The sequence below is a fragment of the Sapajus apella genome, unplaced genomic scaffold (assembly GCF_009761245.1).
Source record: "Sapajus apella isolate SASKATOON/1434 unplaced genomic scaffold, GSC_monkey_1.0 scaffold13, whole genome shotgun sequence".
Lineage (NCBI taxonomy): Eukaryota > Metazoa > Chordata > Mammalia > Primates > Cebidae > Sapajus > Sapajus apella.
In genome coordinates, this window is record NW_022436953.1 from 700,539 (window position 1) to 713,519 (window position 12,981).

General features: G+C 50.7%; 1 protein-coding gene across 5 annotated transcripts in view; it reads right to left on the reverse strand.

The window, feature by feature from the left end:
• SLIT1 (slit guidance ligand 1) overlaps positions 1-12,981 on the reverse strand; it is a 189,857-nt gene that overhangs the window by 18,028 nt on the left and 158,848 nt on the right. For all 5 annotated transcript variants that reach the window (XR_004269883.1, XR_004269881.1, XR_004269882.1 and 2 more), the window contains exons 25-28: positions 12,744-12,815; positions 4,626-4,789; positions 2,333-2,457; positions 1,945-2,042 (exon numbers count right to left, since the gene is read on the reverse strand). Coding sequence is in view for 2 of the 5 variants with exons in the window: in XM_032281172.1 (XP_032137063.1) it covers positions 1,945-2,042; positions 2,333-2,457; positions 4,626-4,789; positions 12,744-12,815 (459 nt within the window). In the remaining 3 variants the exon portion in view is untranslated. The remainder of the gene's footprint in view (positions 1-1,944; positions 2,043-2,332; positions 2,458-4,625; positions 4,790-12,743; positions 12,816-12,981) is intronic.

Consider the following 12,981-nt stretch of genomic DNA (forward strand, 5'->3'; position numbering starts at 1 on the left):
CAAAAAAAAAAAAAAGTGTCAAAATGCCATGCTGTTTAGATTTCATTGGAGGATGATAAAAGAATGATTTAATGTCACAGTTTTTAAAACTTAATTTTTGGTTTTAGAGACAAAGTCTCAATCTGTTGTCCAGGCAGGAGTGCAGTGGTGTGATCACAGCTCACTGCAGCCTCTACTTCCTGAGCTCAAGCAATCCTCCCACCTCAGCCTCCTGAGAAGCTGGGGCTACAGGCACTCGCCATTACACCTGGCTAATTTTTAATTTTCTGTAGAGATGGGTTTTGCCATGGGGATTCTGCCACATTGCCCAGGCTGGCCTCCAACTCCTGGTCTTTAGGCCCTTCCACCTCAACCTCCCAAATAAAGCAATAGCTTTATCTTTAAATGTTCATAATATTTACAATATCTGGAAAATTACCTCCTTTGCAATGGAAAACTTATAATGAACATTTTAGCTGTCAATCTAAGAATGTGTGAGGGAATGTAGAGTTTTTAGAATATGTTTGGGGAGTTACGTGAGTAAAAAGAACGCAAACCACCATTTCAGGAAATAGTCTGCGGTGGAATTTTTCCCCGAAGGCTGGAGGGGACCAGCAGCGGGGTTTTCCACTGGGGTGACAGGGTCAGCCTCACATTTCAGGAAGTGCCCTCTGGTAGCAGCAGGAGCAGGGCAGTGGGACTGGACGTGGGTCAGGGGATAACAGGCGCCCAGAGAGCCTCAGGGTTGAGGGGGACTCATGGAGGCACCCCCTTTCCACCTGCAGGGCCCGCTCCCCCGGCCCACAGTCTGTAAGGCCAGGTGAGGGGACTGGCCCATCCTCCATCTCAAGGTGAAGGGAGTGTCCTTTCAGCCCCCGCTGAGTGTCTCAGGAATGAGGAGGGGCGCCCATGGAGCTGCTCACTGAAGCCCAGAGGAGGCTGGGTGCAGAGTGTAAGGACGCCGTTTCCAAGGCAACCCAGGGAAGAGAGACCACGTACTGTTTCATTTTTACATCTGGTGATTTGGGTGGCCGAAGCAGGCGCAGCCATTTCTGCCACTAGACTCAACATCATTTTCTGAAGAGCCAATTTATTGCACCAGCAATTTATTTTCAGCAACTAAATACTACGTATTCCTCAGGAAAGCTCTGGGAGGGTGGGGCTCATTGGGGGTTCCTGGGGGAAGTAGCCAGTGGGAGGGGGTTTGGGCGGTGATGTCGGCTCTGGAAGGACTTAAGAGATGGGGTCACTAGGGCTGGCCCCTTCACTGAATAGCAGGAAATGGGCTGCTCAGGGCAGGGCCGGGGGTCCATCCCCTCCCACAGTACCCAATGTGACTTATAAGATGGGGGGACCCCAAAGAGACCAAACAGGCCTGGGCTGCCACCTCTGGGCAGGCCTCGCCCACCCAGCAGCAACCTCAGCTGTGTCTCAGGAGCTCAGGGTGGCAGCTTGAGGGGGCTGGCCAGGGCCCTGCCTGTAGGCAGCACTGCCAGGAGCGAGCTGTTCAAGGGAGATTGGAGGCTTTGGAGTGAGTGGAAATTTATAGGAATTTCAAATGCCCTGCTGTGGCGCTTGGCACTGCACTGTATATGCTTTGGCCATGGATTCCTGGTGCCTTCAAAAACACCCCCATGGCACTTGGCAGGAGCAGGAAGAAGGGCTGGAGCAGGAGGCAACAAAGCCTGCTCCAAGCTCTGCTCACCCCTGGCGCCGGCAAGCTGCGCAGCTCAGGCGTCCGCTGGTCTCTCTGTGCTCCCACCACATCTGGGCAAGGAGGGGCTTTGCCCGGTGGGCTTGGAGGGCCCTCTGGCTATGATTTGGTATACATGCCTGCTCCCCACAGCTGCCTCTACCTCCCCTCAGGGCATGGAAGCCTGGGCCATCCCTGATGGAGAGAAGGCCCTGAGGCACAGGTGCGCCCCATCAGCACTCACCAGGCTCCTGCCCCTTCAGGCAACTCACGTGAATGGGGCATCCTCGCCCTCCTGTGCATGGCAGGTGCCCCCGTTTTCACAGGGGCCACTGGAACAGCTGTCCAGGGATACCTCACAGTCTCGGCCCTGGGGGGAAAATCAGTGATGGGGACCCCAGGGAGACCTGGGAGTTAGTGTGAGCCAACAGCCAGCCAGACCCTCAGCAGCTCAGCCTCCCTGTCCCAGGAGTTACTTGTTTTCATTCATTCATTTGCCCACTCCATTCATTCATTCATTCATTCATTCACATGTTAAGTCATTGATTACAGGTTCACTCAAGCTCTGCTCTGAGCCAGGCAGTGCTCTGGGCCCTGGGGAGGGACAGCCTGCAGCGCACGCGAGGAGCCCTCCTCCTCCCAGCCTCTGCCTCCACTCACCTTATAGCCGCTGGGGCAAGCACACCTGTACACCTCAAGGGGGTCATTGTGGCAGGTGCCCTGGTTCTGGCAGGGACTGGACAAGCAGGGATCACACTTGGCCTGGACAGCCAGCGTGGGGGGACCTGCAGCAAGGAGAGGGTGTTAGTACAGGGGGAGGGGTGGGCAGCCCAGGGCTGGGTACAGAGCCTCTCACCCCCCTAGGAGCCCACTTCCAATGAGCCATTTCCCTCCTGATTTTTCCCCAGATTGTGCTCATACCACCCCCCTCACCAAGCACTGCCCACCTTTCCAGCCTCCAGACCCTTTTCTGTGAAATGGGGTTAATGACAGCCCCTGCCTCAGGCATGTATTCCGATCATAGCCAGAGGGCTCAGTGCAGCCCTGGAAGAGCTAAACCAGTGAGTTCCAGTGCACACAGCGTGCTTGGCAGGCAGGCAGTGGGCGCTGTGCACAGTGGCCATTAGGGCCGCATGATCCATGTAAGGGCACAGCTGCTACCACTGAAGTTGGCCAACCTTTGCTGTGTCCCCTCATGCCCTTCTGGGGCAATGACCCCAGCCTGAACCTGCTGATTAGGAGGACAGAAGGTGGCCACCTTGGCAGAGAGGAGACGGTGGCTCTGTGAGCATTGTGCCCAAGCGTGGCTCTGCAGGTTGGCCATGCCAGGGAGCAGGGTTGTTCCCCTCCACGCCTGAGCCAGGGAGGACCATTTTCCCCCACCTCCCTGCTATGGCAGGCCCCTCCAGCATCTCCAGGATGCACTGGCTGTGGAGGTAACCAGAGGAGCCAGCAGCTGGGCCACTTGGGACACCCCCCGTCAAGGGCATCAGGATCTCAAGAGATTAAATAGGAAGACCAGAGAACTCAGGCTTCCCCAGAAGACACCTTCTACAAGAGGTGGAATATTGCTCCTGCTGAGGAGGCATGAGCATGGACAGAAATAAAAACACTTTACAGCAATAACTACAACACATGATGGACTTCTGGGGTGGAGGTGTGGTTCTGTTTCCTTTTTTGTTTTTCCTTTTGAGACAGGGTATCACTCTGTCACCCAGGCTACAGTGCACTGGCACAAACATGGCTCATGGCAGCCTCAATTTCCTGGGCTCAAGTGATCCTCCCAATTCCACCTTCCCAGTAGCTGGGACAAAGGCACACATCACCATGCCCAGCTAATTTAAAAAATTTTTTGTAGTGACAGGGTCTCGCCATGTTGCCCAGGCTGGTCTCAAACTCCTGGGCTCAAGCAAGCCACCCACCTCAGCCTCCCAGAGTGCTAGGATTACAGGTGTGAGCCACCGCACCCAGGTGAGGTTCTGTTTATTCAGGTGTAGGTTACCTGGGTGAGTTCAGTTTGTGAAACTTCAGCAACTCATTCACTCATGATCTGTGTACTTTAATGTGTGTGCGTGTTCTATTTCAATAATAATTAAAAAAACAAAAACAAAGAAAATCCTTCTCACCAACACCAATCCTACCCCATTAAATAAACACAGAGCAAATGTCTCAGCATAAACTGACTTGCTCCCAACAGCCAAGCCACAGATCAGGCCCCTCTGAGCTGTCACGGCTGTGACAGCATCCTGCGAGCAGGGTGGCCCAGGACCTCCTCATTAACCAACGGCTGTCAGCTTCATTTCCGACGGTGGCCTCTGAGCTTGCAGAGGGCAAGGGCCGAGCTCCGTGGCCTCCGGTGCCCCCCCCCCCCGCTGTGACCCTGCACATAAAGCCCAGCCCAGCGGCCACTCAGCCACCTGTCTGTGCTCAGCAGGGCTTCTGGGGCTTGAGCTGTCTGTCACTCAATCCCTGAACATGTATTTACAAATGCCCACAGTGGAGGGTCTTGGGGAAAAGCTGGAAGCAGCCTCCAGTGACACTCTGGCTCTGTATTTCTGTAAATGTCAGGAGAGTGGCTGCGGGGTCCCCTGCTCCACCAGGGACTGAGAGAGGTCTCAGTTAACTGTTGAACACAACACCTACCAAACGGAGGTCTGAGAGCTTGCTCTGCTGAGGCTTGGAGCTTCCAGAAACACTGCTGCTATTTTTATTTTCCTTGTGTAACCACAGGGAGGGATTATAGCCCTGACGGCCTGAGATTTTTCTGCCTGGCTTTTTTTGTCCGTGACATGTCAGTACTGGAAGGGAGCCATCGAGCTGCAGGTGCCTCGTTCCTGTCCCCTGACCCCCCGCCCAGCAGTCACCACGGGGACGCAGGCATGTTGGGAAGGCCCTGCAGTGCTGGGCCAGTTCTGTGACCCCCAGCAGCAGGAGGATATGCTCCTGGGCTTACCATGGCATTCAAACTTCTTGGCAGGCGTGGTGAGGAGCAGCTTGCCCTCCATGTCCGGGGGCCCAGCACAGCGGGCAATGCCCGGTTCCTTGTAGCCAGTCTTCACCCAGCTGGACAGCCAGCGGAGGTGGCAGTCACAGTACAGGGGGTTGGCACCAATGGCCCTGAGCAGAAAGCAGAGAGAGAAGCAGGCATTACAGCTTCATAGGATTCCTCACCCACTGGGAACCTAGGATCCCAGGCAGTCCACCAGGGGCTGGCAAAAATCTGAGCCTCCTCCATTTCACGTTTACTGTGTAGCCAGTGCTGTGTTGCTTTTTTTTTTTTTTTTTTTTTTTTTGAGATGGAGTCTCACTCTGTTGCCAAGCTGGAGTGCAATGGCGCGATCTTGGCTCGCTGCAACCTCTACCTCCTGGGTTCAAGTGATTCTCCTGTCTCAGCCTCCCAGGTGGCTGGGATTACAGACACATGTCACCACACCCGGCAAATTTTTGTATTTTTAGTAGAGATGGGGTTTCACCATATTGATCAGGCTGGTCTCGAACTCCTAACCTCAGGTGATCCACTCATCTCAGCCTCCCAAAATACTGGGATTACAGGTGTGAGCCACCACACCTGTAATCAGCCACCAGTGCTGTTTTAAGCACTGCATACACACTGTCTCAGTCCTCACCACACACTACTCTCCCCATTTCACATGTGCAGAAACTGAGGCTCACAAAGGCTGAGGATCACACAGAGAAACGGGGAGCTGGGACTTGAACCCAAGTTGTTGGGGCCAGAGCCTACGAATGCACTGCCTCCGGTGTGCATGGGAGAAAGCAACCCACATCGACCGCTGCAATGAGACAGTGGCTTTCCTGTGTTTGTGCACCACATCATGTCATCAGCCCCGCACTGCAAGTCTTCTCTCCATCTCAAAGACGTGGGCGCTGAGCCGCCCATGGAATAAGTAATTTCCCTGGGGTCACACAACTAGCCAAGGGCAGCGCCTGGATCCAGATGCGCTGCTGCCTGCCTCTGAAACCCATGCTCTTATTTTTCTTTTCATTTTTAATTAAACAGAACACATGAATGCATTCTCATTGTCAGCCACTTTCAGACACTGCAGACAAAGCAAGCCTCCGCCCCGCACAACACTGTGAATGATTAAATGCCACTGAGCTGTACACTTTTAAAAAAAGGTTAATTTGATATTATGTGAATTTCACCTCAATTTTTTTTGAAGGCACATTCCTGTGTTACTGATGGGGGTGCAAAATGGTAGAGCCCCTATGGAGGGGGATTGTGTGACACTTATCATGTGACTCACACAGTTGCCTTCTGAGCCAGCCATTGTTTCTGGGTGTTTACCTGTGGGCACACGTAAAGACATCTGTGCAATGGCCTTATTTGTAATAGAAAGACTGGAAACACTCATGTTCATCAATGGGGAGTGGTCACATAAATTGTGATACATTCCCATTACAAAAAAACAGAAGTCTACACCTCACTGTCACTGCCCTTCACAAGGGGACACACGGTTGCAGGGTCACCATGCTCGGACGTGAGGCCTTCCAGGCCCTCCCCCCATGTACACACATGGTGCCTCCTTACAAAGCATAGCTCTACTGAGCAGCTTGCTCCTTGTCACTAAACAGCACGCCTGGGGAATCTTCCCAGTCAGTATATAAGCATCCCTCTCACTGTGTCCACTGTCCCACAGTATCCTGAAGAGTGGATGCCCCGTGGCACCGTGAGCAGCGTCGCTGCTGCTGGACATTCTGGTTGCTTCCAAAGACAGTGAACACTCGTACGTGCCTCTTTGGTTTTTTTCCCTTAAAACAAGGTCTCGCTCTGTGGCCCAGGAGTGCAGTGGTACAATTTCGGCTCACCGCAACCTCTGCTTCCCAGGTTTGAGTGCTTCTTGTACCTTAGCCTCCTGAGTAGCTGGGATTACAGGTGTACACTACCATGCCCAACTTTTTTTTTTTTTTTTTTTTTGTATTTTTAGTAGAGACAGGGCTTTCACCATGTTGGCCAGGGTAGTCTCAAATTTCTGGCCTTAAGTGATCCACCCGCCTCAGCCTCACAAAGTGTTGGGATTACAGGTGTGAGCCACTGCACCCTGCTCCTCCTTGTGAGGTATGAATATTTCTCTAGAACAGATGCCTAGAAGCAGGATTCAGGGGCAGAGGCAGGGCGTGTACTATGCTAATAGCTGCCCTGCCGGCAGAGGTTGTATCCACTCACACTGGCCATCAGTCCAAGGCTGTGCCTGCTCTCCTGTCTGCACCAACAGATTGCCAATCCCTTTCTTTCTTACCAGTCTGATGGGCAAGCTCAGAATCTCTCCACTAAATCACATGAGAGACTTAGAGATGGACAAGATGTGGATTTGTGGGGAAAAAAGAGCCAGAGTTCCCGCCGGGCGCCGTGGCTCATGCCTGCAATCCCAGCACTTTGGGAGGCCGAGACAAGCAGATCACCTCAGGTCAGGAGTTCAAGACCAGCCTGGCCAACATGGTGAAACCCCATCTCTACTAAAAATGTAAAAATTAGCCAGGCATACCGATGCATTCCTGCAGTCCCAGCTACTCAGAGAGGCTGAGGCAGGAGAATCAGAAGTTGCAGTGAGCCAAGATCGCACCATGGCACTCCAGCACGGGTGACAAGAGTGAAACTCTGTCTCAAAAAAAAAAAAAAAAAAGAAAGAAAAAGGAAGGGAGGGAGGGAGGGGGGGAGGGCAGGCAGGCAGGCAGGCAGGGAGGGAGGGTTAGCCAGAGTTCTCTGATTCAGCAAATAGGAAAATCAGCAACTTATGCCTGTACTTCATCGATAGCAACATTATTTTGAAGATATACGGCTGAATAACATGAATGAGAATGGGCACATTTACTAAGTAACCAATGGATGCCCTGCCATTTCCACCTGTTTCTGGGCAGGACAGAGGAAGTGGTTCCCTTGAGATGTGTACAACCTGATTAAAGCGGCAGTGGCTCTGAACAGGAATTCCCCAAAACAGCTCAGCTGATGATTCATGATCTTATGAATCAGGCTGAACAAGACCTGGACTGTGGCCCCCAGGCAGCTGCACCCTGCCTGGGCGACCTTGAGTGGCTCCCTTAACATCTCTGGGGGTCACTTCATGCTTCAATAAAGAGCCTGCAACCTAGAAGAAGGAGACAGACAAGCACACATGACCTAAAAGAGGTGCCGAGGGAGGTGCTCAGGAAACAGCAGGTTCGGCCTCGGCATGGGTTGAATTTTTGCTCCTTATTTGCTGATAGCATCCATCCTGGCTAATTTTTTTCTAATCCACCCTGGGAGATTTTTTCTGAAGCTCCGGTATGTTTAGAAAAACAAAGACTTTTTAAGATAACAGGAATTCAAAAATGGTGGCATATTTAAAATGCTTACACTCACCAGATTCGTATTTTTATACTAATAAAAAGCGTGGTGTCACATAAGTATGTTATTCAAAAGATAAATACACAATTTATTTAAAAGTATTTTTTATAGCACATGATACGGAGTGTGGCCTGGCAATGAGCCATGAGTTGAAGGGTCATTGGAATGCCTTCTTTCAGTCCTGTAGCTCATTTAGAGAAAAAGGCCAACAAAAGGAAATCTGAGGCCCTGTGAATGTGTGGCACATGATGTGGCTTACAGTTCCCTCTGTAAATGGCATCAAAGTGGCACCTGAGATTAAGTGCTCCTTCCCCTCTCTTCATCACAAAAAAGATGGTGCAAAGGCCCAGCTAAGGTGATTCAAAAATATGAATTCTGGACTGGCCCACACTTGCTTTTCCTTGTTTCTATACTGAACAGACTCTGAGCCACACCTGAATTCAACATCACAAGCTTTCATTGATCCAAAGGCTGGATTTTTGTGGCTGAGGACCACCTTGCTGTCTCTTCAGTAGTACTTGTAATTCACATTCATCTCCTGACGAAAACTGCTGTGAACTCAGTGGGGCGTGCAGAGCCAATGCCTGACGGAGATGTATTTGGTGGGCAGGGGTCGTTGCGCAGACACTGCAGCCAGGCCACGCCAATCCAGAAGGACTGCGGATTCAGGTTCACACCCCAGCCAAAGTATAAATAACCCTTGTTCTTGATCTCTGGCATAATATGGAAAAAGCTGAAACAGTAGCTATTTGATCTGTTCATGCCAAGCCCCTTCCCGGTTCCTATTTATGTAACCTGGACTGAAGTAGCCTCCCCTGGCTGCCTCACAAGTTGCAGAACCATCCACCTCACTCCCAGGCGATCTTTCTGTGTGCAATACTGTCTCCTGCATTTGAGGGCAGAGACCAGTAAGTCCCCAGCTGTGTCAGGCACTAGCAGGCACCAATGTCTGCTGAATGAATGAATGTCTGTCTAAAGCACAAGAAAAGCACAACATCTCAGCGCAAAGGAAATTCAAAAAGAAGAGAACCATCTATCATCCCATAAATGCAACTAATTTGATTTTAGTGTATTCCCTTCCATTTCCTGTGTATATGTTTGTCAATCAGAGTGTAGAGTCTATTTTATTCTGGGTTTTCATCAAATAATAAATTATAGTGTTTACCAGGCACAGTGACTCATGCCTGTAACCCCAGCACTTTGGGAGGCTGAGGCAGGTGAATCAATTAAGGTCAGGAGTTCGAGACCAGCGTGGCCAACATGATGAAACCCCATCACTACTAAAAATACAAAAAATTAGCCAGGCATAGTGGCAGGTGCCTGTAATCCCAGCTACTTGGGAGGCTGAGGCAGGAGAATCGCTTGAACCGGGGAGGCGGAGGTTGCAGTGAGCTGAGACCACACCATTGCACTCCAGCCTGGGTGACAGAGCAAGACTTCATGTCAAACAACAACAACAACAAAAACAAAAAACAAAAACCCCCCAGATTTTGAGCTGGAGAAAACATGTACTTGGGTGTTATTTGGTTCTCACGAGAAAGGAGGAAAGGTAGCAAACTGGCCATCTGCACAGTTAAACCCTGAGTAGAAGAGAGACACTAAGGGGGGTGCAAAGGTATGAAATGTAGACCAGATGCTGTAAAGGCCCAGCCTGGCAAGGTGGACAGTGAAAGTGGACACTCGGCTATGCCCAGGGGTATGCAACAAAAGCTATGTGGTTCCAGGGTGGCAGCAGCCCCTGGTGCCCAGCAGAGACACGCACAAACGCTCTATGGAGAGGGGCATCTCCAGAGCATCTCCAATTTAGGTCTTCAGAATTCCTAAAGACATGCTAGCAAAAATGAGCATGCAACCAAAAATTATCCAACACAGATGGAAACAAGCCCCTGTGAATTCAAGTCAGTAGGAACAATAAACAACACTGTCCCCACCTGGCCTATGTCCAGAGCCACCACCTCCAGCAGGGCTCACTCCTGCCTCCTCCCATCCCACTCACCTTCCGTATGTCACCATGGGCTTATGGGCTTCCCAGGAGTTCCTACAACTCAATTATCCGCAATTCCCTTTCTATATGCGATGAGGTCCGAACTCCTTAGCAGACACAAACGGCCCTTCACAACAGAATTCCAGTGTCCCTTTCCAGATCCGTCTCCTCCCACCCCACATTCTTTCCCTAACCAAACATCCTTTATCCTATACTGGACAACGCAGCATCCCTGAACATGCCCTTTCCTGGCTTTCACGCCTTTGCGTGTGCTCTTCCCTCTTTCTAGAATTCCTTTCCTCACTTTCTCCAACTGACCAACTCCTAGCTCCTCTCCAATGGCAGCATAAATGGTACCTCCTCTGTGAAGGCCCTTGGACTTGCCCAGAGTTAGTCACTGCTTCCTTTGAATTCTCTTTATAAGATCCCAAATGGTCACAGTGGGCAGAAACCTTGTGTTCGTAAATTCTTCAGCACCAGAGTCACTCTGGTTACCTGGGATGTATTTATTAAGGTAATAGAGCAAAGAATAAATAAAGAACTTTGGAATCAGATGCACCTAAATTCAAATCCTAGGGAAGCTGCCTAACAATTTTTTTTTTTTTTTTTTGAGGAGTCTCGCTCTGTCTTCCAGGCTGAAGTGCAGTGGTGTAATATTGGCTCACCGCACCTTCTGCCTTCGAGATTCAAGTGATTCACCTGCCTCAGCCTCCCAAGTAGCTGAGACTACAGGCGCATGCCACCATGCCCAGCTAATTTTTTGTATTTTTAGTAGAGACGGGGTTTCATTGTGTTAGCCAGATTGGGCTCAATCTCCTGGCCTCCTGGATCCACCTGGCTCAGCCTCCCAAAGTGCCGGGATTACAGGCATGAACCACCGCGCCCGGCCAGAAGCTGCCTAACTTTTTAGAACCTAGGACTGTAAAATGGAAATAATAAATCAAATCCTACCACCTGGAGCAAAGCCCCTTACCCCTCCCACTGCCATGGCAGACATTACAAATCAATCACTGCACCACTCCTACTGAGTCCAGGCCCAGCCCTGGAATCTTCAGTTGGGTCCTCAAGGCAGTCCCTGCCAATCACGTGGAGCTGGTGCATAACAAAAATCCACTCCCCAATTCAGTCATGGGGTAAACAAGACCTCATAGATTAAGCACAGAGTACAGTATTTGATTCAGGGAGACCCTCAAAGAGCAGCACCTATTACTATTTTATTTCTTGAAGTCTAAGACCGATGAATTGCTGATTTAACATGCTTTAGGAGAGACGAGGAACATTACCATATTAAATATACACTCTGGTTTTAGAGTTTAAAATGTAGAAAAGGCGAGCCTTAGAGCTGAGAAAATCTAGCGAGACTGATGAGTGAATGAACTTCAAGAAGAGTGGCTGGGGTCCCCAAAGCTCTCCAACCTGGGTATGCCTGCCCACCAGGCCCTTTTGGGGCTTGAGGATGGGGCTGAGAGCCAAAGGAGACAGTTGAACCTGGGGTCCCAGGCATAGTCCACGTGGCCACAGTTCCCCCACCCGGCCTTGGCCAGTAGTGCCAAGAGATGCCAGGAGAGAATGTGCCTGCTCGGTGCCCAACCCAACCTCCAGAATTAGGATGGCCCTGTCATAGCCCAGTGCTTGACTTCATCAATTTTTTAATATGGCAAAATATATATATAACAAGAAATTTGCCACTTTCACCATTTTAAGTATACAAATTAGTGCCATTGATTGAAGAGTGGTGTACAACCTCACCACTACCTACTTCCAAAGCATTTTCATCACCCCAAACAGAAGTCCATGCTCATTAAACACCAAGTCCCCATGGCCCTGCCTCCAGCTGCTGGCATCCACCATTCTACTTTTGGTCTCCATGAATTCGGCTGTTCTAGGTACGTCATATACACGGAATCATACAATAGTCATCCTCGTGTGTCTGGCTTCTTCCACCTAACACAATGCCTTCAAGATTCATCCATGTGGTAGCACCCATCAGCACGTCATCATTTTATGGCTAATGCCCCATTGTCTGTATGTGCTACATTTTGTTTATCAAACAGACACAGGCTGTTTCCACTTTGGGGTTACTGTGGATCCTGCTGCGGTGAACACTGGGGTACATGTGTTCTTTTGGATATACAAAAGTCCTTAGAGTGGATTGCTGGGTTATATGGTAATCCTGTGTCGAGTTTTTTGAGGAATCAAGCCCACTACTTTTAAAGAATTCTCATAGCACTGCCAGCTAAAAGGTTTTGGAAGTAATTCTACATCGAACTACCGCACCTATTGAAGGTAGTACATTCCAGAGCTTATCCCCCACCGTGTGAAGTCAGAGGCGCAGTACGGCAGGAGCACTTCAGAGCACTGGCCGAGGAGTCAGAAACCCCACCACCCGCAGCCGTGCAGCTTTGGGCAAGTGTCTCACTTGTTCTCCATCCACTTCCTGGTGTGAAAGATGAGAACCACAGTGCCCATGTTGCAGGATAACTGCGAGGAGCGCATTAGCTGAGGCAGACAAAGTGCACAGCAACCGACCAGTGGTCATTAGAACCTTCACTACTGCTCGCGAGGAACTTTCTGCTCTGTTGCTGTGGCTGATCAACCTCTGGACACACGAGTCCCAGAAGGTGCACATGGGAAGTTCACAAGCTTAATTTCAGGATAAAAGCAACAAATTCTGACAATCTCAGGAGGTGGGGTCTTCCTGTTGAAATCCAAAGAGGCCCAGAGAATGGGGCTGGAGTACTCACAGGTGAGACAGGGAGGTCACGTCTGCAAAGATGCCCTCTCGGAGGGTGGAGATGTCATTGCCGTGGAGGGACCTGAGAAGAGAAGAGGCTGCTGTTGCCTCATCCAGGGACAGCAATGGGAGAGCTGCTGAAGGGAGAGGCCCAGCCCTCTGCAGAGAGGGGACAGGCCACGCCTACCCTCCAGGCTTCTCGGCCAGTGCCCCGAGGGAGATGGCCCCCAGCTCAGAGACCCTGCCCC